Source organism: Urocitellus parryii, chromosome 14 (assembly GCF_045843805.1).
Source record: "Urocitellus parryii isolate mUroPar1 chromosome 14, mUroPar1.hap1, whole genome shotgun sequence".
NCBI lineage: Eukaryota > Metazoa > Chordata > Mammalia > Rodentia > Sciuridae > Urocitellus > Urocitellus parryii.
This window is the reverse complement of record NC_135544.1, coordinates 20,542,364-20,570,256: the sequence shown is the minus strand read 5'-3', so window position 1 is coordinate 20,570,256 and position 27,893 is coordinate 20,542,364. Positions and strand designations below refer to the sequence as shown.

General features: G+C 34.3%; 1 protein-coding gene across 1 annotated transcript in view; it reads left to right on the top strand.

The window, feature by feature from the left end:
- Nucleotides 1–27,893, top strand: part of Sgcz (sarcoglycan zeta) — a 452,049-nt gene that overhangs the window by 380,889 nt on the left and 43,267 nt on the right. The window contains exon 5 of the mRNA XM_077792646.1: nt 12,675–12,797. Coding sequence (XP_077648772.1) covers nt 12,675–12,797 — 123 coding nt within the window. The remainder of the gene's footprint in view (nt 1–12,674; nt 12,798–27,893) is intronic.

Below are 27,893 nucleotides of genomic sequence, written 5' to 3'. Positions count from 1 at the left end.
CGAAAACTATAAAAAGGGGAACACATTCGCCCTTCAAAGGATTCCACCTCTTGGGTCCCCTTCTTCCTCCGGGAGAAGTCTTTTCTGCTGTCCTTTAATAAACTTCTAATTTCTACTCTGACCTTGCCTCGGCGTGCTTCTCTGGTGTTATTCTTCAACATCGGGGAAGCAAGGACTCCTCACTGGTCAAAAGCGGTAACATGGTAACACATATTCCTGGAGTAGACATAGTATGCTAATTTTTTAGGCTTTTTAATTTCATGTATATATTATTGTAGTGAAATTATCCTACAATCTTAATTTCATGTTCTATCTCTGTTGGGATTTTATTTCACAATTATTCTGGCATTGGGAGATGAGATGGAGAATATTTCCATTATTCTTTCTGAGTAAGAGTTATAATGTTTAAATCATCTCTTTCCTATGTAGTAAATCCCAGAATTTATGTGTGTGTGTGTGTGTGTGTGTGTGCGCACGCGCATGCATGCCTGTGTGTACTGTATGTGTACCTGAAAAGATTTTAGCCTTCTATTTCTGCTGGCGTACTTCATGGGGAGGGAGTGAGTAACCATCAGAAGTGTGGGCTGGCTGTAAATAAAGGATAGAAAAGTAATATTAAGAAATAAAGACAAAAAACGAGAATTACATATTCAAAAGCAGGGGCATTTACAGATTGGATAGACCTGATGGATCAGATCCTAACAAAGAGAAAAACCCATGAATCCTTTTTTCATAGTGGAATACATCAAAGGGTTTCAGTGTGGTGGGCTTCTTCAGGAAAACAGGATAAGAATTGGGAAAACAAGGTGTTTAGGGTTAACCCATCTCAGGGTGGCTGCATTTGAACCTAGGGCTGTGAGCTAAGGCAGGGCCAAAGTATGATCTGGGCTTTCTCCAACCTGGGAATTTCACCTACGAGTTCCCAGAAAAGCAGCCCCCTTGCCTTATGGTGGCTCAAACAAAACCAATAGTTTACACACAGCTTCCAACAATCTGTGTCATTTATATAATGTGAAAGGAGTTTATAGAGTTTATCTAAGTCAATTTGGCAAGTAATATTTTGTAGGCATTTATCCTTGTCAACTAAATTTTCAAATGTATTGATGTAAAGTTGCTAAAAAATATTTGGACCATTTTAACATCTACAGTGTCTGTAGTAATATCCCTTTTTCATTAATGTTAATTATCATTTCTGACATTTTACTTTTTTCTTCATCAATTTTAACAGAAATTTCTCAGTTTATTAACTTTTATCATCTACTAGTGGCACCACTGAACTAATATATTATAATGCTGTGTTTTATTTCATTAATGTCTGATCTGACATTCATTTTTTATCTGCATTTTGAGAATTTATATATTTTCTCTTTTGTGGGTGGTATTTTCTAGCTCCTCAATCTAAATGTTTAACTATTAATTCTTAACCCTCCTTCAAATTTAATATAGATATGTGAAGTTGTAAATGTCCCTGTAAATACTGATTGAATAGCTTTTCATAGTAATATTGTGATTATTATTCAATTTGAAACTCTTCCCAAATATGACCTTCATTTAGAAATTTGGTGCATCACCTATTTTAAAGTGAATTTCTTAATTTCTAAATATATGAGTTTTACCAGCTAAAGCTTCTTATTTATTTAAGGATCAGTTGCATGAAGAGAAAAGCATAGTGAAATCTGGGATCAGTTGGCCATATCACTTTTCCTTGTTGCTGCAATCTTTAAAAAAAAAAAAAGTGTTATGACACAGCTCCTCATGAGAGTGTGACACAATGACAAAAATACCTTTGCTGGCCCTGCTGTAAAACAGTATGGACAAAAACAAACCCTAGTCACCCTAAACCACTCATATCTGGGGGATTGTTTTATTGCATCATAGACCAGATCATCTTTTCTGATATAAGTGTTTGATCCAAATTCCCTATCTGAACATTTTTATAGAAGCCAAAATGTATTTGATGCTACTTTGAACATCATAAATAATATTTTCAGCCAGAGGTGGTGGCACACACCTGTAATCCCAGTGGCTCAGGAGGCTGATGTTCAAAGTCAGCCTCAGCAACTTAGCAAGGCCCTAAGAAACTTAGGGAGACCCTGTTTCAAAATAAAAAAGGGATGGGGATGTGGCTTAGTGGTTAAGTGCCCCTAGGTTCAATCCCTGGTATTAATAATAACAATACCTTCAAAGCAAACAATTCCAAGAATTCAACATGGTCAAAAGAATATGCATTAGCTATAATAAATCATTAATACTGTGCATTTGCCTAACAGTATCACAGTGTATTATGATTTGTATGACATTATCCCACTTTATTATGATTTCATAAATTGCATATTTTGAAGTTTATTCTTTTTAATACTTAATTCACTTAACTAAACACTAAAAGCATGTTTACACTAAATGAATTTCAGAGGCAATAAAGTTTACTATTCTCAAAAGGAAAACATATAAGTTTTGATGTAAAATCTAAATGCTAATAAACACACCTCAAGTATCCTTATTAAAAAGTATAAATAGTAGTATAATTATTCAAGAATTTTTATAGGAAATATAACAACTCTTTGGTAACATTTTCAAGAAGACAATTCTCTATCAGTAATGGTTTCTTTATAAATTGTTTTATATTAGAAAAAGAAAATATATGCATCTTTAAAATAAATTTCAGTATAACACTTAGGTGATATATTATCAAAGTAAAATGTTTAAAAAAATAGAGAAAAATGATTTTTTAATTAGGCAAGGAGCTTACACTCAGTGGTTACCATGAAATTGCACTATTAGTTGAATATATTTGCAAATTATAATATCACAACTACAAAATTATATTGTATATTATTTAGGTAAATGTGCATTAGATAAATTAGAAAACTGCAAACTTTTTGTGATAGTGTTTGAAGTGCAAAGTAGATATTGTTAAAATGCTTATTTGGAAAAAAAATCAGAAAAGTCATGTTAGTAAAAAAAAAAAATACATGAAAAACTTATGTAAAACTACCCTTATGGATGTGTCAAAATAAAGCAGCATTCTAGGGCAAGCTGATAAATTAGAAAGAGAGAAAAAAAATAAGTGGACAGTAGTTCTTCCTCTTTATGAAACAAAGAAATAAAATGAACTGGCTTCAGTGAAAAAATGTTTTTATTGGACGTTCTGAAGAAGAAGCTTGGAAACACCCATCCTCAGCTCATCCAACTTCCACAAATTATACAGTGTCATTTTAAACATTATCAATGTATATAAAAAGAAATGAGGGAATAAGATGTTACCAGAAGAAAGTAGAAAGTTTCTTTCTTTCTTTCTTTCTTTCTTTTTTTTTGTTGTAGGTGGACACGATACCTTTATTTTATTTATTTTTACGTGGTGCTGAGGATCAAACCCAGTGTCTTACACATGCTAGGCAAGTGCTCAACCACTAAGCCACAGACCCAGACTGAAAGTAGGAAGTCTTGTCTTCTTTTACTTTTTCAAAAGCACTGACCAAACTATTGCTGTAAGCTAGCTCCTTTCAATAGTTAAGTATTCATTGATTCAACTCTTATACTCTGATATGATAGTATTTATTCTGCATGAGAAATGCCAACTTTTGCTTCTATTTTTTGCCTTTTTTGAAAGGGTAATGACCAACTTGGATGATGATAAAATGTAAAAAGCTAGAATACTAACTCACCAGCTAACTTTGTGCCAAGGAGAGTTTTGTAATGCTGTAATTTTAGGTTTTTCTAATACATAAAAAAAACAGAATATTTTACATATGTGTTGTTCAGTTGGTTTCTATAAACAAGATAAAAGGTCAAAGTTGTCCGAATTCACATCCTTTATAAAACAGCCAATATCAGAGGCTGTATTTTTACGTTATCCTCTCAAAATTCATGTAGTCAAGACCCAAGAAAAAAATACCATAGTAGTTTATGAAATGGCTGGTCATTTGATCATATGGGCATTATAATCCTTGTCATTATTATTATGGTTCTAATTATTTTAGGACTCACATAAAGTGCTCTAAAAGAACTGTAAAATACTATTAAAATTCTAGTAAAAGTAACTATATTTTTGCCATTGAGGTTAGGAATAAGATAAAATAGAAGCTTAGTTTGCCTAATATAAAGGCCATGAAATAATTTGTCCCTGGATATTTAGTACCTCTTCCCACAGCTTAATTTCAGTAAATCCTAGATTTTGTACTTAATTGTATTTAAACACTAATGCATTTTGGTGGGGGTAAGGGATGTGAAATGATTGTTGAAAGTGGAAGATTTTTAGAAGTTGTATTTAACAAAGATGAACGTGAGAAAGACAAAAAGAATGATGCATAAAACTTCAAAGACAAAAGTGAGAAAAATGATTGCAATTAAAAAAAATCAAAATTTATGAGCAAGTCAAGAAGGGGGAAGGGGAATTTACTGGTTCATGCAATTGCATGGGCTCAATCTGGCCAGGGTTGTCTGGTGGATCTGGGTGTAAAAACATCCTCAGGGGCACCTTTCCCTGCAGCTCCTTCTCTTCTGGCTCTTTCTTTCCACTAATTAGCTGAATCCTCAGGCAAGCTGTTTCCACAGGGGAGTGAAGCTAACTTTTAAAGCTTCAAGTCTGTATCATGCTCAGTGCCTGTCATCTGAAGACAGTGATTGTTTTTCATGACTTAAAGCAAAACTCAGGAGAGTATTTGATCCACATTTTCTAATTGCTTTGGTCAAAGAGGATAATACCCTTTTCAGAACTGGACTATTGCCAGAGGAAGATGGACTCAGCCCCATCGGTGCCTGTGAAAAAACTACCATATTTCATCACATAATGTTCACAGATTATGCTAAATAGTTTTACAAAAAAGTGAGATGTGATCATTATGTGAGAGTTTTTTTTTCCTATTAAGAAAATTGTGCTATTATCACTTAAAAATCCCTTATTACTAAACTGTCTTTATGCAAGGTTAGGATGCATGTGTTGTATACTCATGAATTTATATTAAAATAGAATAGTCCAAATCAACTCGCAACATTTCTTCATGACAGTTTAACACACATTTTTCTGATCTGGGGGAAAAAAACAATAGTTGCTCTTGATCATTGATTTATGCAGTATGGTCAAACTATTACACTTGAGAAAATTTACTGCAGCATTGTGAAGTATGGACTGAGATAATTTAGTTTTCTGTGTCTGAAGATTTTGCTCTGCTATCATTGGTTTCCTTATTTGACCACAATTATATAAGATGCATTTACCATTAGTACTACAGGGTGCTAAACCAACTGCCCAAGTCAGCTTTTGGAGATAAGAGTGACAATGTGAGTGATCTGATAATCCCAGGTTCACAGCTCAGAGTGCATGAGAAGACAAATGTGCATTCATAAGCCAGTGGTGAATATATTGCTGCTCTGTTTATCTTTTAAGCAGGATGAGGAATAGCATTGTACCATGCAAAAATTAAGCAATGGGAAGCTGTAAACCAATTTTTGTATTGAAAAATCAGGGTGCACTGATTATGTAGTGGCGATGATCATGTGGTGAAATATAGTACTGGCAGAAAGTTATCACTGTCTGGGGTAGTTTCTTCTGGCAACCCAAGGAAACATATACAGGCCACACAGGTGTATTTATTTGTCAAAAATTACCAAACTATATACATAAACCTGTGCACATCCTACCACATAATATGTTTTACAAAAATACTTTATGACAAGAAATTTGAAATTATTTCAAATGAATATTTTCTAGGAAAATATTACCTTAAAATTATGGCTTAAAAAGAAATATAGATGGTGCCTGGTTGTATCTCAGCGGTAGAATGCTTGCCTAGCATGTGTGAGGAACTGGGTTCTATTCTTAGCACCACATATACGTAAATAAAATAAAGGTCAATCAACAACTAAACACACACACACACACATACACACACACACACACATATATATATATGAGAGAGAGAGAGAATCTAAAAATCTTTAAACACTAATAACACTGTGTGAGCCATTTTAAATTTTTCTACAAAAATAAATATCAAGTTCAGAAAAATTACTAATTTTAATATTTCAAACACATCCTTGTATTTTCTATGTAAAAAAAGAAGATCCTTTCATTGTAGATTTCCTTGTATTTCCTATGTGAAAAAAGAATCTGCCTTTTCAATTGCTATCCGTTGCTTTTCTTTGTATTGATACATAAGCTAACGGATCCAATAACATATTTAATGGAAAATATTTAATAGAAAGTATCATTAGCAAGATCAAATTGTGAAAAGCTTTCAGAAAAATAATGAAGATGTGTATTTAAGAATCAAAATACACTAGGAATGAATGTTACTACATCAAAAAGGAAGATTTTTAAAGGCTGAGGATGTGACTAGGAAAATGATTTCCTATCATGTTTCAGATCCTGTTTAATCACATTAAAACAAAAAAGTGTTAGCTTTTTCTCAAGAAAACAAAAGAACTCAACAAAAACAACTTAGAGAAGGAAGAGTTTGCTTTGGTTCACAGTTTCAGAGGCGCCATCCATGGTAGGCTGACTCCATTGCTCTGGGCAGAGGTAATGGTAGAGGAGTGCTTCCCTGTTGCTCACAGCCAGGCAGCAGAGAAAGAAAGGGTTAGGGACTTCAGAGAAGATGAATCCTTCCTTGACAAGCCCCAGCAACCCACCTCTCCAGCCATGCCCCATCAGCCCAGTTGCCACCCATTCAGACCATTTAAGCTAGGAAGGACCAATTAGGTAACAGCTCTCATAATCTAATCATTTCACCTCTAGATATTCTTGAATTAATAGAGGAGCTTTAAGGGGACACCTCATATCCAAACCATAACATTTTTGTTAACCAAAAATTTATACATCAAGACGATATAAAGGAATCCACAAATAGGACTAAGCTATTCCTAACAAATTTATCTGAAAAGGAGTATGATCATTTTTACATGTAAAGACTTATAAACAAATTCAAAATTAGTAGAATGTGATAAAAGGCACAGCAGGAATTTTAGAGAAAAAGAAAATGCTAATAAACAAAACCTAGTATTTACCCCAACAATAATTAACGAATATTTGTAAATTACAGCAATATAAGCATACATTTTGCACATCACCTTGGTAAAAATTATAATCTGATAGTATAAGGTTTGTAATGGTACAAAGCTATTGGAATACTCATACTCTCTTGTTAAGAACATAAATCCATACTACAAGTTTGGAAATCAATATGTTATTATTCCGTAAATTTGAAGTACAGGTACATACTCTGCAGCAGTTCCACACCTAAGTATAAGCCCTAGAAATCTCTTTGCCCACCCCAAAAGAAAACTTGCCCAAGTACAGAAGGAGACTTGTACAAAATATTTACAGCATCATTGTTACTGATTCTAAAATCCTAGAAACAAATTAAATGATTATCCATGAAAAAAGTAGATCACTAACTGTCATATATCCATTTGCTAGAATTAGACCAGACCTAATACTCTGTGAATAAAACTAGCCCCTGAAAGATACAAAGGCTGGGGCTTTGTATTTGCAACTCAGTGATGGAGTGATTGCCTAGCATGTGTGAGGCCCTGGGCCTGATCTTCTATATTGGGAAAGAAAAAAAAAAAAACCCAGCAATTTAGAGAATATTTACATATGACTATGTGTTTGGTGTCTGTCTTGCAACAAAGACATCATTTTGAAGAATACATTCATAAATAATAAAGTTGTAAAATAGGAGTGATCAAACTTAAGTCATGATACTGTTGACCCCACTGGAACCCACGAAGGCTGGAGGAACACATGATTAAGGAAAGGTAGCCCTGAGTATCTCACCTAGGTTATAACAATAGCTATTTTTTTCTAGATGTCAGATAACACATTTACATAATTTTCTATGTATAATTATTTTAATATATTTTAAAAGAAGATGGAGAGCAGGAGAAGTGATACGGGTGAGGGAGAGATAACATCCACATGTACAAATGGTGAAGAACAGTAGAATCCTTCAGTTTACAACAGATTTTATTGAGGAATCTCTGTGTAAAAGATCAATTCTAGTAGACACCGTGGTTGATGGGGAACTGCAGGGATGAATGTAAAATATTTTGAACTTGAGAGAACATATAGCTGCCTTAGATGTTGGAGGAGGAATGACTTCTCCATTCCAAAAGGGAGGTCAATCCCTGCAGGGAGGAGGGGGCTGGCTTATACCTGGAGGATCCTCTGAGGATGGCAAATGCCCAGGATTCCAGTGCCAGCGGGTAAAGCAGCCCACCAGCCTGGCTGAGTGTTGCTTCCCCTTACTCTGACCCTGCCCCCAGGACATAGAAAGACTACCTTCCAGTGTGCAATCTCAATAGCACACACAGTATAGAACAAAATAAAAGCCAAGAAGCCAAGCTTGGAGGCTCACTTCTGTAATCCCAGTGACTCAGAAGACTGAGGCAAGAGAACTAAAGGTTCAAAGCCAGCCTCAGAATCTTAGTGAAGCTATAAGCAACCTAGTGAGACCCTGTCACAAAATAAAAAAAATTAAAATTTAAAAAAAATTAAAAGGACTAGGGATGTTGCTCAGTGCTTGAGCACCCTGAAATTCAACCCTAGTACCAAAAAAATTAAATAAGTAAAATGTATATTTACATTTAAATTCATGACAAATGTTTATTTTGTTTGTTTGTTTATTTATTTATTTATTTATTTTTGGGTCCATCGTGGTAATTCTAAATCAGGAATTTCTGAACAGAGAATTTTGAATTTTACTCTTGTTTTTCTAAGATTTCTAATCTCTTAATACTATTAAGACCTTGGATATATTGACATGCCTATAAAATTAGAGTGCAGGGTGATAATGGAAGAAAGAACCCATCCTAGGATACTTGAGGAAGACACACCAAAGACAAGCAAGTAAAATCATTGTGATCTTTGCTTTGATTTCTTTGAACCAGTACTAAATATTACCTAGAGAAAACATAGTGCTCTAGCTCTTTGGGTCTATTCATTGAAGAAAAAATTCTAGCTCAAGTATTCGACTAACTTAATGTAAAAAATGCAGAGACAGTATTTTGTTGTTGGAGACTTTCTCTTTGTCAACCAAAGTTATATTCTAAAAAGACAAAGATGACATCTCCAAGAAAACAAGAATTGAGCTTTGTGGTTGTTCTTGTTTTTCTTGCTTTTTTAAAAAAAGTGTACAGAACGTTAAAAGTACTAAAGGTATTTGGATATGCATCTAATATTTCAATACTTTTAAGGAAACTATTTTGCTTGCATTTTTTTCCCCTCAACTGCCAGCCAATTCTCCTTCCAAATTCTAACACTGACTTCCCTTCATATGATTTTGAAGTGGTTGATATAAAGTTCCTTGGAGATTTTTTTAAGAAAGCATTTAATCTTGGTACTTTAGTTAGCAAGTTAAATTCTTAAGATAACTGAGAAAATACAGTACTGCCTTGATAATCCCATCTCCCATGATCCACAGGCTAAGGAATCCTAGCTCCTTACCCAGAGTCATCCAAGCACATTGCTTTTTCTGCTACGCCAGAAACATCATTGATTTAGATAGTACTGTGCATTACTGCTCCTGAGAACATCTTGCAATGACAGCCCAGAGAATATGTGACACTAGGAATGTAAAAATAGACAGCCCAGATCATGTTAGAATATAATAAATTCAGTTTCTTAAATTTTAATATATTAATATTGAGCATAAATATTCCCAACAATTGACTATCCCCCAGTACATATTTTAGTGTTTTCCATTTGCAGAAAGGAAAAGCACTGTCTGTAAATGCAATATTACACAATGATGTTCCAATTTAAAATACTTATTTACTATCAATGCATTGCTAATTGCTTACAATTTTGCCTTCTGTAATTATGCTAATATAATGAATAAAGTGAAGTCCAAAGTATTAATTTTTATATCCATTTCTCCATTGGCTGATTCTGTATGCATTAATTGATGGCTTAGATGCATCTCATCTATTCTGGGTGCATAAATGTTTTCCAGTTTGCTTATTTGCCTTTGCTCATTTAAATTTAATGAATGAAAATCTCAACTCGTTTTGCCATATCCAGATACTACTCCACTTATATTTCTAATAGTTTATTTTAAATAGTTTATGTGACACATAATCTAGCATTTTATGTTAATAAATTATCTTCTATTTAAAGACATTAAGTATTACATCAAGAAAAGTCCTGCTAATAAGTATATACATATATAATGTCTGTCTCTGTGAGTGTATATGTGTCACACACATATAATATACATGTGTACAAGTATGTTAAGTGGTCTAATACACTTCCATGCCATTAAAGTTAACTATATTTTGTGAATCAATTAAGCTCAGCAATTGAGTGTATTTGAAGGAAGCAATGTAGTGTCAATGTTAAATTTTTATTTGTAAAGTATCTATGGTATCTTTCAGAAATTTGAGGTTTTGTGTATGTCTAAGATTCAAATAGAGACTTCAAAGGCTGCAAAAATTCACATCCATCAATTCATTGTCCTCAAGCATAGCTTTTGAACATCTGTCAGTTGAGTTACTATGGTTCAAAGACTAAAGTCCCATATAGGAAAGTTAGGCTAGGATTAGAAGAAAACACTTACATGAATACAAGTTTGGTGGGTGCATTGGTGCACACCTGTAATCTCAGTCACTCAGGAGGCTGAGTCAGAAGGATCTCAAGCTCTAAGCCATCCTCATCCTCAGCAGCTTAGCAAGACCCTTTCACCAAAAAAAAAAAAAAAAAAAAAGACTTGTGTTGCAAGTCAGTAGTATAGCATTCCTGGGTTCAATCCTCATCAGTGTAAAAAATACACTTGTATATGTGTGTGTGTTTGTGTATGTATGTGTGTGTGTGTGCACGCACACACACACACACACACATGAAAATCAAATGAAATGACAAAAGGCCTATGATGATTTTCTCAACATCATTATTAAAATTTACAAGGAAAGTCTTTATTTAAAAATTTAAAAAGATTTTAACATTATAATTCATATTCTTTAGAACTTGATATCCCAAGAGGACACTAGTTCTATCTTACTTAACAAAGCCCCATTTGAATCTTTTTAAAATTTTCCAATAATATTAGAATATAAGAAAAAATGTACATTTATTGTCAGAGAAATTATCTCCCTCATTATCAGGATTCCAAATTAAGTTTCCTCTTGTTTATGGAAGTAGGGAGGTATAATTTCCTACTGCCACGGGCTACAATAGGTGTAGTACTCAGCTGGGCTGGAGACTGAAGAAAGGGAAAGTTTGAATCTAGTCTTTATTCACCTACTAAGATTAATTTCCTTTTTTTCTTTTTGATACTGTGGATTGAACTCAGGAGCACTTGACCACCAAGGCACATCTCAAGTCCATTTTTATATTTTTAAATGTAGAGACAGGGTCTCACTGAGTTGCTCAGCACCTCACTGTTGCTGAGGCTGGCTTTGAACTTGTGATCCTCCTATCTCAGCTTTCTGAGCTGCTGGGATTACCTAACATTCATTTCTTATCTCCACTTGACATCAGACACAATTCTAAGTTTTAGGATATTTTGAAAGACAAAGATGACTCATGTTTCACATTCTTAGAGATGTGTGTGTCATAAGTCAGGATAGTATATAAAGATGAGTAAAAAGAAGTATGCCCACAGTGTGATGTGACTGTCCCTGACTGGGCTGGGTTATGTCAGAGAAGCCCTCTGATATAGACAAGGGAGAGATGCAAAAAATCTTAGCAGGAGAGAAGATAAAAGTACTAATTCAGATCCTGAGACAGATTTGAGGATTTTATACACTTACATAAAGATAAAGATCCATATGCCATATGTGTTATGCCAAAACAAAGAAATTGATGTTGTGGAAATATCAATTACTGAGCCATGTCCAGTATTTCAAATTCCTTCTTCCTCAGTCAGTGTTCATCTTTAAGGCCTAGTTAGATCTAGTTGCTCCATCCCTCCTAATTCTTAAATTATCACATTTCCCAATTATGAGAGCTTGGCTTTGTGGTTTGTGAGTAGACTGATTAGGAAAATTAGCCAATAATTTGGAAATAGAATTCTAATTTCATTTTGTAATTACATATGCTTAATCCTATACTATATTTCAATAAGTGATGAAAATGATTGATTAGAAGATACACTAGGGAAAGTAAAGTGACTGCAAGATTGACTATAAAATGGATTCAAATTCAATAATATTAAAGGATGTGAAAAATAAACAGTAAAATCTATAAAATGAAAAATGACTCAAGATTCACAATTGAATGATGCCAGAGAAGCATGCTATTATGTAACAATATGGGTATTGCTGTCTGTATTGTAGAGGGAAAACAGGAGAGTCATTTGGTTTCCAAGTGTTCATGGAGCATCCCGGAGGTATCAGGGGTAAAGCAAGTCTTAAGCCTGCAAGACAAAAGGAAGCAGACATTCCCTCTTCTTGTGGATATAGGGTGTCTTTAAGTGGCTAACCTCACAGACCTTTTTAAGATAATGTCAAACAATAGGAGATCCTCTATATACCCAATCAACCTAGCCCAGCAGTATTCTCCCAATTAGACAGACTCTTGTAAAGGGTAAAAATCTAAAAGTACTAATTCAGATGTAAACATACATCCCAAAGGAACAAACAAAATGCTATATGTATCTCTTTCTTTTTCTACAAAATTAAATGTTAATGGTTTCCTGTATGCCATTTTCATTTTTAAACCTTTCCTCTGACTATAGGAGCGGATGCTGTGGAAGCTCAATGTAAAAGATTTGAAGTGAGAGCCAGTGAAGATGGCAGGGTGCTGTTTTCTGCAGATGAAGATGAGATTACCATTGGGGCTGAAAAGCTGAAAGTTACAGGTACTGTAGATGGAGGTCTTGGAACAAATGTAACTTATTCAAAGACTATCCAAATGCCCAAGAGCTACTGTGCAACATGTATGATTCCCATGCCTAAAATGATCACCAAACATCGTGAATTCACAGCATTTTATTTTCAAACAGTCTATAAGTAGAAGACATGTGTTTGGAGAATAGGAGGTTACTGTTAACAGCCTTAATCATACAAAAAGAAGTAAAGCTGCAACTGTCAGGTAGAGGGAGGAAAAATGGATGTGGGTGGTATAAGAAAAGATGAGGTGTAGATGCTGAGCAAAAGGTGATCAAAGGTGGAAAAATCACACTTAGAGATATTATTATTTAAACTGAAATATATGTAAAAAGTAAATATCAGCCTTTTAATTTTAGTGGAGGAAAAAGGTTATAATATGAATAAATTTTTGTTCTCTAGGGTTAATAATTTGCCTCAATGTTATGTAAATGAATAAATAGTACTATACATACATTGTTTAGAAGTATTTAAGTCATTATTATAATATTAGGGTCACAATAGTCAGCAATGAAATTTACACAAACAAAAATAGAGAAGTGAGACTTGAAGTGGAGAAGAATTTGCTCAAGACAATTTTGAACACAATCTCTTTGAAATTATTTGATAGGCAACCATGACACAAATAGTATTTTGATGCAATATTTTTAATCTTTTAAAAGTACGCAAAGAGATAGAAATATTTAAAAAAAAAACGGAAAAAGAAAAAAACAATTTGGCTTAGTGTTTCCCAATCTAAATCAGATTACATGGTGTATCTGCCTTACTTTTTAGGTCAAGCTGAGTCCCGGGACCATGTGGGAATAGTTAGCATGAGAAATGAAGAACACATCTCTGCTCTCATGCTCTCTGGATTAAATCCTGCCTTCTCTACTCCATATTTTAAATGAACTCCTCAGGCCTCTGATTTTACTTCACCTAAATGATTGAACTTGTGATAACTGTGGTGTTCAAATTGCACATGAGCATGTACCTGCGTGTGCCTGTGTGTCTTTTGACCATTCTTAGTAAATCACAGTGGTTGTGTTAGCTTTTTGTTGTTGTTGTTGTTGTTAACAAAGATACTATTCATTTGATTAACTTTCCAAACATGTGGCTGTGTTGCTACTAAGATGTATTTTTAGATAATGATGAAATGCAACAAGGATTGTTGACCAGAGATCCTCACTGAGCATCCCCTGAAGTGGATCATATACCCCAAATACTCTCACCACTAGTGTCCCACTTGAACTTCTTCTCTTGTGAGCATATCCTGCTGAGGGACTGGACCCTGCACTGCTGGGTGGGTGTTGGGGTGGTCACTATGACTGCCCACTGGTATTATCACCCTGTATATTTTAGGACCCTAGCAGGTGAGGAGAAGAGGCACCTACTTAGGACACACCTTAATCCTCATGAGTCCTGAGTTCGGAGACAGGGACCCAAAGATGTATGAGGATTTTGGTTTTGGCATGGGGTACAGACAACTCAGAAGGGACACCATCCTTAGAACTGTCAAAACTAACAGGAGTTGCTGGTTGGTGAGTAAGTGGGGAGCCCCAGAAGAGACACACCCACAGGGAGTTGGGCAAATATGATTTCAACATTTACCAATGTTTGAGTCTTGGTAGTGCCTATGCAATCCTGAGACAGATTTGAGGATTTTATACACTGACATAAAACTCCTTTCATCCATATTCAGACATTCCAATTAGGCATTTTGCATTCATAAGTGAGGGAAGGTTCTAGAATTCTTGATAGCTTTTATGATCTCATGGAATTTTAAAATCCTCTGATTTTTGTATGACTTTGACTTGTCTCATAGTGGTTCCAAGTAAAATGCTGTCTTGACAAAATTACACATTAGATCATTTCATGGGCTCTTAATTTTTTTTTCTTTGAGATAGGTAGACATTCACTTGCTTTCCTCTTTTTCTTGATAGCCTGGCTGCAGTGTACCATCAATTGCACAAAATCCAGGAAGAACAAGCTTAGGTTTTTCTATCATAGGACAGTCATCCATTCCTTCTTACTCTCGCTCTCTCCCCACTCTGACCCTGCTTTGTGTGTATGAATATGTGCTTGAGAGTGGAATGTGATGTATGTATGTAAACCTGGATACATGGATGAATAAGTATCTCACTCTAGATTCAGTTTTCCATTTATTTCTCTGTCTCAAACATACACACAAGGCTGTCCTTTTTATAATCCTTCATAATCCTTTTCATGTTTTTTATAGTTTCTCAGACACCTTAATCAGTTTTACAATAGAGGTCTGTACCAGCTTATTTTAGAAGATCTTAATAATAAAATAATATAATTTGGAGTCATATTTGCAGGAGTCAAGGAGGGTGTTTTGAAAGGGGTGGAAGCATAACACATTGAAACACCAAGGATTGCTGGGTGCAGTGGTGCACGCCTATAATCCCAGCAGTTTGGGAGGCTGAGACAAGAGGATCGTAGGTTCAAAGCCAACCTCAGCAACTTGGTGAGGCACTAAGCAACTTGGTGAGAACTTGTCTCCAAATAAAAAATAAAAAAGGTTAGGATGCTCAGTGTTTTAAGAACCCTCTGGCACAAAAGAAGAAGGGGAAGGAGGAGGAGGAGGGAAAGAAAGAAAGAGAGAGAGAAAGAAAGAAAGAGAGACAGAGAAAGAGAGAGAAAAAAAGAAAAGACAGATCCAAGAACTGTGAGAGCATCTCCACAAAGAGCCCTGACGTTTAACCTGATGATACAAGAGTTCCATGTACTTACTAAATAAATGCTAAATGAGAGTGTATTAGTAGTCCTTCCAAAATCCAATCCCATTTCTGATTTCAAAGAACCTGTATGCCCTCAGAAACACAGACACAAATATACACATGCACACTCAAATGCCCTCTGAATCCTGGCTTGCTTTTATCAGAATACCACATATTAATCATACAGTGGCTTTATTTCTGCCTGCAATACTTCTAATATAAAGGAAAATAAAGATATCAAAGGCAAATATAATTTAAAATTTCACATGCATAGAGGAGAAAATTGTGCATAGCATAGCATGCTCTGTAAGGGCACAGGGATTGATTAGCAGGCTCACATACACTTTAAAGCAGTGCTTGAGTCATTTGACAAATAACACTACAAAGAGACACTGACTCCAGGGTGCTTCATATAAATTAGGTAGCTGTGCTGACAAGACTTCAAAGTTACATGTGACAAGAGATCTGCATGAGGTTTATTCTAGAATTGTAAATTTGTGACATGAAAGTTTTCTATTTAAGCAATATCCATAGGAATTACAATTAAAATGGATCCCTCATCCCCTCTGTCTTTATACTTTATGAACAATGGCATTGGGTAAATGGACTTTTGTTTCAGGGTGACAGAAGGAGATGAATTTATTTAGACAATCGGTATATCTATACATCTAAGGCAAAATTATTTATGACGAAAATTATTCAAAGACCTGGTGCAATTCAACCTATTTGCATTTACCCTACCTCGAAAGAATCTGGAATTTGCCTAATGCATTCAAATACCCCTGCAGGTGGACAGAAGTAAAATTCCCAGCTCCTACCTGAACACCACCACCACCATCACACCCCATAGTCATGATGAATATTCATCTGCTCAATTTTTGAAATTTTGTTACCCTTGACATTACTTGCCCCACTCAGTAATAATTTGCTTGAATTAATTTAAATATATTTATTTGCCCTTAACATGCCCTTGCTACATCACTGAGTATAAAGGAGTTTTGTGCTTTACCTTATATATGCGTATTCTAAAACTTTATTCTCGTTTTTTTTAGTCCCTACAAATGGGCCAATGATATTACTTAACACATTTATCTGTTGAGATCTAGTAAACAAACAAACAAACAAACCAAGATATAAGCCTTTGTATACAAAAGACTCTTAAATTTAGTGCTTTCAGCTACAATCAATCAACTGTAATCTGCACTTTCATTTGTATTCCAAGCAGCCTACGAACTTAGCTAACAAAGTGCAACTCCAAGTCACTTGACTTTGAGATGAAAGACTTTAGCCCTGTAGAATCCCTTCATGTTAAATTAAAATCTACTAGTTGGATTCTGACTTCTGTTTTGCTTAAGAGTGGAAGAGGAAAGTAGCAAAATGTTGGAGGAAAAAGTGGTATCTCTTCTTTCCAGACAGTAACAATTAAAACTAGCAGCCTGAGAGAATGGAGAAACCCAGCCCTGGATACACCCAGTGCCCTAGTGTTTGAAAGCTTTTTTTTTTTTTTTTTTTTGGTCTCTTTCCTAATTGAATGACTAGAGAGACAGACAAGTTCCAAGGCTTGTTTGACAACAGAAGAAAGGATTTTCTGAAGAGCTGTCTTTTAAATTAAACACCATGATTTTGGGTCAGGATCAATATTTTCTGGTTCATCTTTATTAGTTGGTCTTCTAGTTCCTAGTTCTCATCTGTTACATTAGCTCACTGTGGTGAGGTCAGCTTTGGAATCAACCTTTCTACTCTACTCCGTAGAGCTATTGTTCCTCCAAAAGCTAGGAATATGGAAATATGCAGGCAACAGGATGGCGCTAGTGTTTGTTTTGTTTTGTTTTCTTTTTTAATATAATTTTTTAGTTGAAGATGGACACAATATCGTTATTTCTTTATTTTTATGTGGTGCTGAGGATCTAACCCAGTGCCTCACACTTGCGAGGCAAGAGCTCTGCCACTGAGCTACAGCCCCAGCCCTGTTTTTGTTTTGTTCTGTTTTTGTCTGAGAAGCTCCTGAAGAAATGCAATTATATCAAATTCTAGAACAGTGATTTGCCATCACTGAGTTTTCTCTGGTAAAGCATTTCAAGTTGATAGACTTGAGTCAATAACTAAATTTGAGTTTTCTTGTTGCTTCTTAAACTTACTGAAGTCCAACATTTCAGAGACTCTAAACATTAGTACTATCCCAATTTCCCCCCAAATCTTTAGGTGGAAATCAACTTTTGAGTTGGAAGTGCATAAACAATGAGCTACTGCACAGAATAATCTGTGTGCTTTCCTTCGAGCACCTTACCTATGTTCCTCTCCAGACTTATTTTAATTGCATAAACTCTCATTTAATGTTCCCTATTTTTGTTTTATTAAAGCAAAACTTCTTGGAAATATAATAGAAATGATAAATGTGAAGAAGCTGTGAAAGATGATAGCTTATTTACCAAAAAAAAGTAAAAAATGTATAACTTCTGCATTTGGTGCTTTTCAACTCATTTGCATTTGATCTTTAAAGTTTTTATTACAGCTACAGATCTTAGATTTACAAAATCTCTTGGAAATAAAATTAATCCTGCTGTGTATAAATGGGTAGTCTGATTTTTTTATATATCACGATGATGCTCAAAACTATATTACTAATAGGAATGAGTGTACTAGAGAGTCGTGCAGTTTGTTTGCTTGCTGGCTGTCAGCGAGGTCTAGGATTAGTTCTAGAGTCTGCCCATATTCTTATGCTTTCCAAGTATCCTGCCTCCAGGGACCGTCCATTGAATCCTCAATATTAACAGTTCTTCACTTTCCCTTCTGCTGCATTTGTCTTATTTCCTTTTGTGCCAATAGCTGCAAAAAGCGCTCTCTCGCTCTCTCTCTCTCTCTCTCTCTCTCTCTCTCTCTCTCTCTCTCTCTTTTTAAGAGATGTGATTACCTGGCCAGATTATACTGTCTGGATACCTAGGTAATAAAAACAAAAATAAAAAACAAAAATCTCCCTCTTGTATGATCTATTGATTAGTAACCTTAATACATCTGCACAGGCTCTTTCTCTTTGTAACATAATATATTCACAGGGTCCAGGATTTAGGGAAGAATATTTTTGAGCTGAGGGGCACGGTTCATTATTTCGCCTACCACTCTGTTCAAATTTCAAATTTTTGAAATACTTTAGGCCTGCTTCCCCCCCCCCCTCTCCTGTTATTAAAATAGTATTATAAGCAGCACCTAACTTGTAGGGTTTGGGCAAAGAAAAAAATAGGTCTATGAAAATAACTTAGGCCAGTCCTGGTACAAATTTGATATTTAATAAAAGCTTTTTCTGAAAAATTATTTTGAAATGCCATTATCATTCTTGTTAGTATTATATTTTTAAATATACCATTGTAAAGGAAGATAAAAGACACTAGATAATGCATGAAGAAAGAAAACAAGGGAGTTGAAAATACATGAAGTAGAACTTCCATATTTTCATGTTAGGAATACAACATTTTAGATTTTGCTAGATATTTAGAGTTCTTACAAGACTTCATGAGAAAATGTAAAAAAGGATAAAAGAAGATAGATATGTAATACTAGTTATATCCTCCAAAGAGTAGCTCAAACAGTATAAATTTCATTTTTTGCTCACATAACATTGCATATGAGCGGGTTCTGCAAATCACCCAGTGATACTAGGTTACTGAGGATTTAGAGATCTACACCCTTATAGGCCCAGTTAGTTGCCTTTGACATAAAGTTGAGGCTGTCACATACCAGCACTTCTACACTTAATCATGGAAGTAGTTCAGAAAAGAGGACGTAGATGAAGATAATTTTCTTATAATTTTACAATGTGGAAATAGCATTGATCATTTATCTGTTGCCCAAAAGTTAGTCATGTACTGATGCACAGCTGTAAACCCTTACTAATGCCTATGTTCTTTGTTAACACTTGTGATTGGGGACTTCTTTTAATAAAAGAAGAATGAATTAAATGAGATAATGAACCATTACTGCCACAGGAGGTGATTTAATAACACAGAAATCCTGGTAGAGAACAGCAAAAGGAAAGAAAGCAAAAATACATAGTATGAATAGATCATCCATTAGATTGTGTCAGCCTTGAAATGGTCCTTATATTCTCACTCGTCTCAGTCCACAGCATAATCTTTTACTCTAACAAGATGATTACAGAAAATCTCTATGCATTGAAATCTAACATATCTATTTTAAAGGTTGTTACTATTATTTCATTCAGCAAATCATGAATATGGCTTCACTCCCCATTCATATCTTCACCAAACTGTAACTTCACTCCCTGGATCAGGACTCCTAAAATTTTTAACTTGACTTTTTTTTTTTTTTTCTTAACTTTCAACATATACACCCTAGTGTCGATTGGTCAAGGAACTCAATTTTCCATGTCTTTGAAAACTCCAAATGCTTGGATTCAAAGACTAAGTTCCAGATACTAAAATTTAGACCTGAAAATTTTATATTTATGCAACTCAGGTGCCCAAGGCTGGATGAAGAGGCCAAGTAAAAATTAATGGAGGAATTCTGGCTTTGACCCACTAAGGATATCATACCCGAGTCTAAAAATGGGTGATGTGAAATTGGAGATTCAGAGACAAAATTTGAGAACTGGATGGAGACAAATTCAATATGAAGCCAAGTTAGAAACAGACAATCATATTGCATTTTACTAAGAGTAGAAACCACTCTTCAGTATTGGCATCTTCATTGATGGGTCCAAGGCATAAAGTCATAGCTGTAGAAGCACCAAAGAGCTCAGGCCAATGGGAATTTCCTTCTGCTCTCTCTCCCTAGCTTCCTTCCCTCCCTTTTTATTTTCTCCCTTCCTCCCTTTGTCCATCTGTCCCCCCACCCTCCCTTCCTTCCTTCCTTCCTTCCTTCCTTCCTTCCTTCCTTCCTTCCTTCACATAAGGCAGGCAACCAAAGATAAAGACAGTCCAGAGGAAGCTGGAACCAGAGGGAGGAATAAGAGAGGACAGGGGCATCTGACAGTCAAAAAGGATGATGTCACTAGAGCTTGGGAAGAAAGCCTGGCAGGGGCTACGCCCAGGAGAGGAGAGCCTCAGAGGGGGCTTATGGCCCATCACAATCCTAAGACAGGTCACATGATGGAAATTGAGCCAATAAATAAATCCACTAATGATTAAGGGAGTCATGTTTCTCACTCATAGAGAAGGGTGAGGTAAATATTAAAACAGTGAACAGAGAATTTGGTTTGGGCAGTGAGCCACAGCTTACGGATTCCTGATATAAAAAGAGAAATGTGAAATCGGGAAATGAAAAACAAAGTCATCTTTAAGCAGCTTACTATGAAAGCACAGCAAATAAATCTAACATTTGCTTATGGTTATTTATTTCTTCAGAGCAGAAAAGTATTTATCAGGAAGCTAATAATGCTTAAATTGGATACTTTAGAAATTCGCTCTCGCATGTATTTCTGAATAGTGTGCAAAACAAAACATATTAATTGCAGACACTTAATAATTATATTTTATTCTTCCCCAACTTGCCCTGACAAGAAATTCTGCATCCAGATAAAGGTCAATTGAGCTGCAGATATATTTTTTTATTTGTTCTTTTAGATATACATGATGGTAGAGTGTATTTTGAGATATTGTACATAAATGGAGTATAACTTATTCTAATTAGGAACCCATTCTTGTGGTTGTACATGATGTGGAGTTAAATTGGTAGTATATTCATATATGAACATAGAAAAGTTAGGTCTAATTCATTCTGTTGTCTTTCCTCCTTCTATCCCAGCTCCCTTCCTTTCATTCCCCTTTGTCTAATCCAATGAACTTCTAATCCCCCATCCTTATTGTGTGTTAACATCCACATATCACAGAGAATATTTGGCCTTTGATTTTTGGGGATTGGCTTATTTCACTTAGCATAATAGTCTCCTGTTCCATTCATTAACCAGCAAATGCCATATTTTCTCCCTTATTTATGGATAAGTGATATTCCATTATGTATACCACATTTTCTTTATCCAATCGTCTATTGAGGGGCACCTAGATTGATTCCATAGCTTTGCTATTGTGGAATGAGCTGCTGTAAACATTGATGTGGCTGCATCACTGTAGTATGCTGATTTTATATCCTTTGGGTATATACCAAGGACTGGTATAACTGAGTCAAATGGTGGTTTCATTGCAATTTTCTTGAGGCATCTCCATACAACTTTCCAGAGTGTATGTGCCAATTTTCAGTCCCACTAGCAGCATATGAGTGTATCTTTTTTCCACATCGTCACCAACATTTACTGTTATGTGTTTTCTTGATAATTGCCATTTTGACTAAAGTGAGATGGAATCTCAGTGTAGTTTTAATTTTCATCTCTCTAATTTAAATTGCAGATATAGTGAGATACATTGTGCTATGCCTGTGTGGTTGTGAGAACTTTCATTTATACCTGTTACTGTGAACTATTATAGCACAGAGAGACACAGAGTAATATATCCATGGATCTTTGAGGTATCTTAGCCATCATCATAAGGTCAAATTGTAATATGAATATGTTCTTTCAGAATATGCTTGTAATGAAGGATAAAAATCACTTGAAATATAGTAAACAGGAAACCAGTTTATAAAATAATATTCTAATAATAAAATAATAAATTCTAAGCACAAATGTAGTTACCATTGCACTTAGTAAAAAGGAAGTGTTCTACTTGACAATGCAGTATACACAAATGTATAGGCAAATTACATTTGTATCAGTTTTCCCTGCTTGCACAGCAAAAAAAAAAAAAATCTATGGTAACACTTTGAATGTTTAAAAAAGCATGTTTTATACATCATAATGTATTAGATCACATTACACTCTGATAGATGAGTGTATATAAACATATAAACTAAAGAAAAATTGTGATATGCAGAGCATATGCTGTGGCATAATAACTACACACATTCATTAGCCAGTCAATGAGCATTAGAAAGGAGTAATTTGGTTACACAATCTTATAACTCAATGTAATGGTGTGATAATTTTTAAATGCACGTTGAGTTTTACGTTAGTCAGTTGATGGAGTAGGCAGCTTCAGGCTCTCTAATAGAAACATCACACAAAAGTAGAAATTGTCAGAACCAACTTGTCAAGACTCTGAAAAAGAGTCAAAGGTTTACAACATCCATATAAACACTGAATTGAGTAAAAGGTAACTTCAAAATGGTAAGGAAGCTTGGTGCTTTCCCTGCCCCACCCCAGCTCTTTCTAGATTCTGGTCGTCTTAAAGCATCCGTGGACAAATGCTGCATCTGGAAAGCAAAATTGCTGAAATGAAAAAAAAATCATTAGAGAAGTTTAATAACCAATTTAAGCAGGTAAAAGAAATAATCAACAATCTTGAAAACAAAAAAAAATGGAATTATTGATTCTGGGGAGCAGAAGAATATAAAAAATGAAAACGTGTGAATAGAGCCTAAGGGATGTATGGGACACCACCAAGGAACCCATGTGTGCAATGTGAGAATCCGCAAAAAGAGAGAAAGAAACACTATTTGAAGAAATAATGACCTAAAACTTTCCAAACTTGGTGAAAGACATACATATACATATCGAAGAAACTTAACAACCTTTATATAATGAATCCAAAGCAAAATGAGATACTTTATAATCAAACTGATGAAGATTAAAACAAAAGGAATATCTGAAGCAGCAAGACAGGAGGGACTTGTCATATAGGAGGATGATCCTCAGTAAGAATATTAGAATTGATAGATGCCACAATGCAATGGGAATGACATATCTACATTACCAAAGAAAGGCAAAACTGTTTATCAAGATTTCTATACTCTGCAAAACTGTGATTCATAAATGAAGGAAAAATTAAGACATTGCCAGATTTAAGAAGCTGAGGGAGAGTTTTATCCCTAGGTCTCCCCATAAGAACTGCTGAAAGGAGTCCTTCAAGCTGAAAAAAAGTGACTGTAGACACTGACACAAATCCTTGTAAATCAATAAAGATCTTGGAAGAAGGCATATACATAAGCAAAACAAAAGTGTTATTTTATTATGGTTTCTAATTCCATAAATAGGTGGGATTTAAAAGAGAAGTGCATTGAATAATTATAATATTGTTATTAGAAACAAAAAAATATATGCAAATATAATTTGAGTTAATAACACCAAAACTTGTGGGGGAAGGAGAAGGTGGTACTACACAAGAGCAGAAATTTGTATGTTCCTGAAGTTAAATTCACATTAATTCCAAGTTATATATTTAGGATGATTAATGCCTTCTTTAAGGTAATGGTGAAGAAAAACACTTGTAGAATATATACAAAAAGAAATGAGAAAGCAATCAAAATGTGTCACTCTAAAACAGCAATTAAACCTAAAGAAATCTGTAATGGGGAAAAGAAAGGGAAAGAAACTCTAAGACACATCGGAAGCAAAATAAAAACAGGCAAAAGAATGTTTTCCTTACCAGCAACTACTTAGAGCATATATAGTCTTCAAGGAAAAGGCAGCACTGGCAGAATATATTTTGGAAAAAAAATCCAACTTGACTTTACAACATCACCCAAACATGACTCTGCAAGATATAAACTTTATATCCAAAGACACAATGGATTGAAAGTGAAATGATGGAAAAGATATTTCATTTAAATACTAACCAAGAGAGAGTTGGAGAGAAAACACTAATATCAGTCTCTTAATGGAAAAGTAATATAAGAGATTAAAAAAGACTAAATATAAATGGAGAGATTCAAAATGTCATGCCTCTGAATTACAACTTCACTGCCCTTTTGAAGAGCAATCATGGACAATTCAGTTAATTGGTTTTTCATCAGTAACTGTTGAGGCAATAAGTGAAAACACATCGCTTACTTTTCATGGATTTAAGATGAGCCAAACCATGGAAAGCATCATGTCTGAATCATGGTCCAAAAGTGATCAATCAGTGGTCAATAAATGTTGAAAATTATTATTATTAGAACCAAAAAATTGACATTATTTAATATTATGTATTAATGAAATGACTTTCTTACTTTTATAGTATTTCCTATTAAGGTGATTTAAATTTAATTGTTTATTATTTTTTTCCTTTCCCTTTCTAATATAGACATAATTTTATAAAATTGCTAAATACTTCATGTAACACTGAATTATATTCAGGCCAACATAATAAAAACAATTTATTAGATATTCCAGAGGTATTTAAGTGAAAATAATGTAACAGTATAAGAAGGGAAAGTAAAAAGAAAAATAATTGTAGGAAATATATTGCATATTACATTCTAAGACAAGATAAAGCATTATGGCAATAATAAATCAAAATGATGAGATTAATAGCATTGGTATAGCCTTTGCCACTGACAAAGTACAGTCATTTGCACTAATTCACTTACTCCATAGTATTTAGGGGAATGTGTGTTATTATCTTCATTTGGCAAATTGTGTATCAGGTTAAGCAATTTGCAGGAAATATACACAGGTTAGGAATTAGACCTGGGTCTCCTCACTTATGACCCCTTCTCATTTCCACTTCATTTTATCTGTGTCCATTTATGTATTTTTATATAACACATTTAGATCCTGAAAAAGAATTTCTATAGGAAGGAGAGCTTCTAGGACATGATTTATTTAGTAGTTAGGTTATTATTTCAATCAGATTTATTTAGTAGGCTTGAAAAAGTTAGAGGAGGAAAGGAATGAGCATACTTAAAAACTAGATATCTGACTTTTCAACTAAATCAGAGAGACCTCCTAGAGTAAGTGCTATATCTTGAAGTAGCTGTGTAAATTTTAACTTTAGGACATGCCTATCAATGTCAATGAGAGATATTAATATGCCTGATATATTTTATAAACACTTTGAAAAAACAGTAATATCTCTGTCTAAAATTTAAAAAGTCTTTTGCAATGAGAAATAACAAATTTTAGTTTTTTTTTTTTGAGAGAGAGAGAGAGAATCTTTTTGTAAGATGGACACAACACAATGCCTATCAACTGTATATTCATTAATCAGACTGACCATTGTCTTTAAAAATAACTTGCTGGAGTATGCCAAAATATATCTCACTCTTAATTTCACCTGCAGGGTTTTGCACAGTGTGCTTTGTGTAAATTGGATAGAATTTCCATGTTCACATTCATAGAAATAATAACTAGAGTAATCTTTCACTTCACTATAGAGGAAGGAAGGGAGAGAGAAAAAAAGAAAGATAAAAGATTGCAAACTTGAATGAGTTGTCTACATTTTGCAATTACTAACTACTTATACTAATTCCCTGTTGCTGCTGTTATAATTGCCAACATTTGAATGAATTAAGAAAGATAAATTTATTAACTGCAGTGCTAGAGGTTAGTTAGAAGTGTGAAGTCATTGTTCACTGCACTAAAATCACAGTCTCTGCCATTCTCCTTTTTGAAATAATCCATTTCATTGTTTTTCCAGCTTCTAGAAATTTTCTCTTCACATTTCTTGGCTCTCATGTCTTCCTACATCTTCGAAGCCAGCAATACGAAGCCAATACCTTATGCTAACACGTCTCCAATTCCTCCACATCTGCCTCTCTCATTTATCTTTAATGATCCTTGCAATTATTGGTGGCCATCTTGTATAATCCAGGGGAATCCCATTTTGAGATGCTATCTTTAGCCATCTTAAATCTATTTGACATTTGGATTCCCTTTAGCCTGTGAGGGAACAGATGCACAGATTTCAGAGATTTTACATAGATCTTTGAGGTGAGAGAGAGCATTATTCTCCCTGCCATGTTAATTGTAATATATCTATTTCATCAAATTTTTTATTCTCTAAATTAGGAGCTGTGGGAAGATGTAAGGATGGGAATAATTAATACCAGCTTCATACTTCCTTGAATTCAGGACTGATAATTTTGAATAAATGAACTTAAGTTCTGGGTCCATTGCTCAGTGGTAGAATGCTTGCCTAACATGTGTTTAGATTCAATTCCCAGTACCATAAAAAAATTAAATAGAAATGAAATAAGAGTGGGAATATTTGTGTTCTAACTCTTACCTAGTTTGCGTTTTTTTCTAGCCTTGGGTCATTTAAGACTGTATGCCTTTGGGTATGTTGTTCACCCTCTCTGTGCCTCCATTTTCTCAGTTTCAAAATGGAGATATTAAGATTATTTTATTTTAGAGTTTACTGTAAGAATTATTGAACTTGACTTACATTTTTTTTCAGAGTTTATCACAATGAAGTACTAAGTATTCAGTAAACATTAGCCATGATCATAAGTATAATTATCCTTCGTAATTTGTGTTTTAAGACAAGTTGATTAGAATGAATTTTCAGTGGCTATTCTATTTTATTTATCACTACTTTACTATCTAACAGGTGAAACACATATCATGAAATCTTAGCTTTAAAATTTCTATTAAATATTCATCATTCCATTTTTCCAACTAAGTTTATGTCTGCTCTCAGATATTTGTAATATGCTCATTCTCCCTTTAAGCATTTGGTGACAGAAATCTCGTAATCTCTCCAGACTCTCTGATCTACTCTTAGATGACATTGATTTACAAAGTCATTTATCTTTAAATGAAATAACAACATATATTTAAGGTGACATTATATTGGGTAATTGTTACCTCTTAAGAATCAAACATTTTGTTGATGTAGCTGACTCATTTGTTAGGAAAAGGTCTGTAAAACTTTTCTCTGTATCAAAGTAAATCTTTAAGTGAGGCAATGTTTTCTAATTTTTTTCTGTATATTAAACAATTAGTTTGAGTTTTTCACAGGAGAAAGGAAGAAGAGAAAGTTCCAAAAAATACAAGGAAAAGAAGCGAAGCTGACTATAACTTGAAAATATGGCTGCTAACTGGAATTAGAAGAGAATTAATGGGGTAGAGGAAGGAACTAAAAAGGAGGAGGAACTGTGGAATAAAATTCACCAAATTATGCTCTGGACATATATGAATATGCCATAGTGAATTTCACCTTTATATATACACACACACACACACACACACACACACACACACACACACACACACATATACAGACACACATAATAAAATGTCAAAAACAACAAATAAATAGAAGAAAAACCAGTGGATTAGAGGAAGATGAACAGGTAGAGGAAGGAGGGTAGGGAAAAAGTGATTGAAAAGGAGCAAATTATAGTCTGTGCATGCATGATTATACCAGAATGAGCCCCATTAATATATATATATATATATATATATATATATATATATATATATATATATATATATAACTAAAATGGCCAAATAAAAAAATTTTTAAAAGAACATAGATATTACAAATATCTTTATGGAGAGTTAATAGTTATTGTTAAGTCATGCTATTGGGCAGTGTATTTTAAATGGCTAAATTTACTCTATTTTATTGAATCACAATA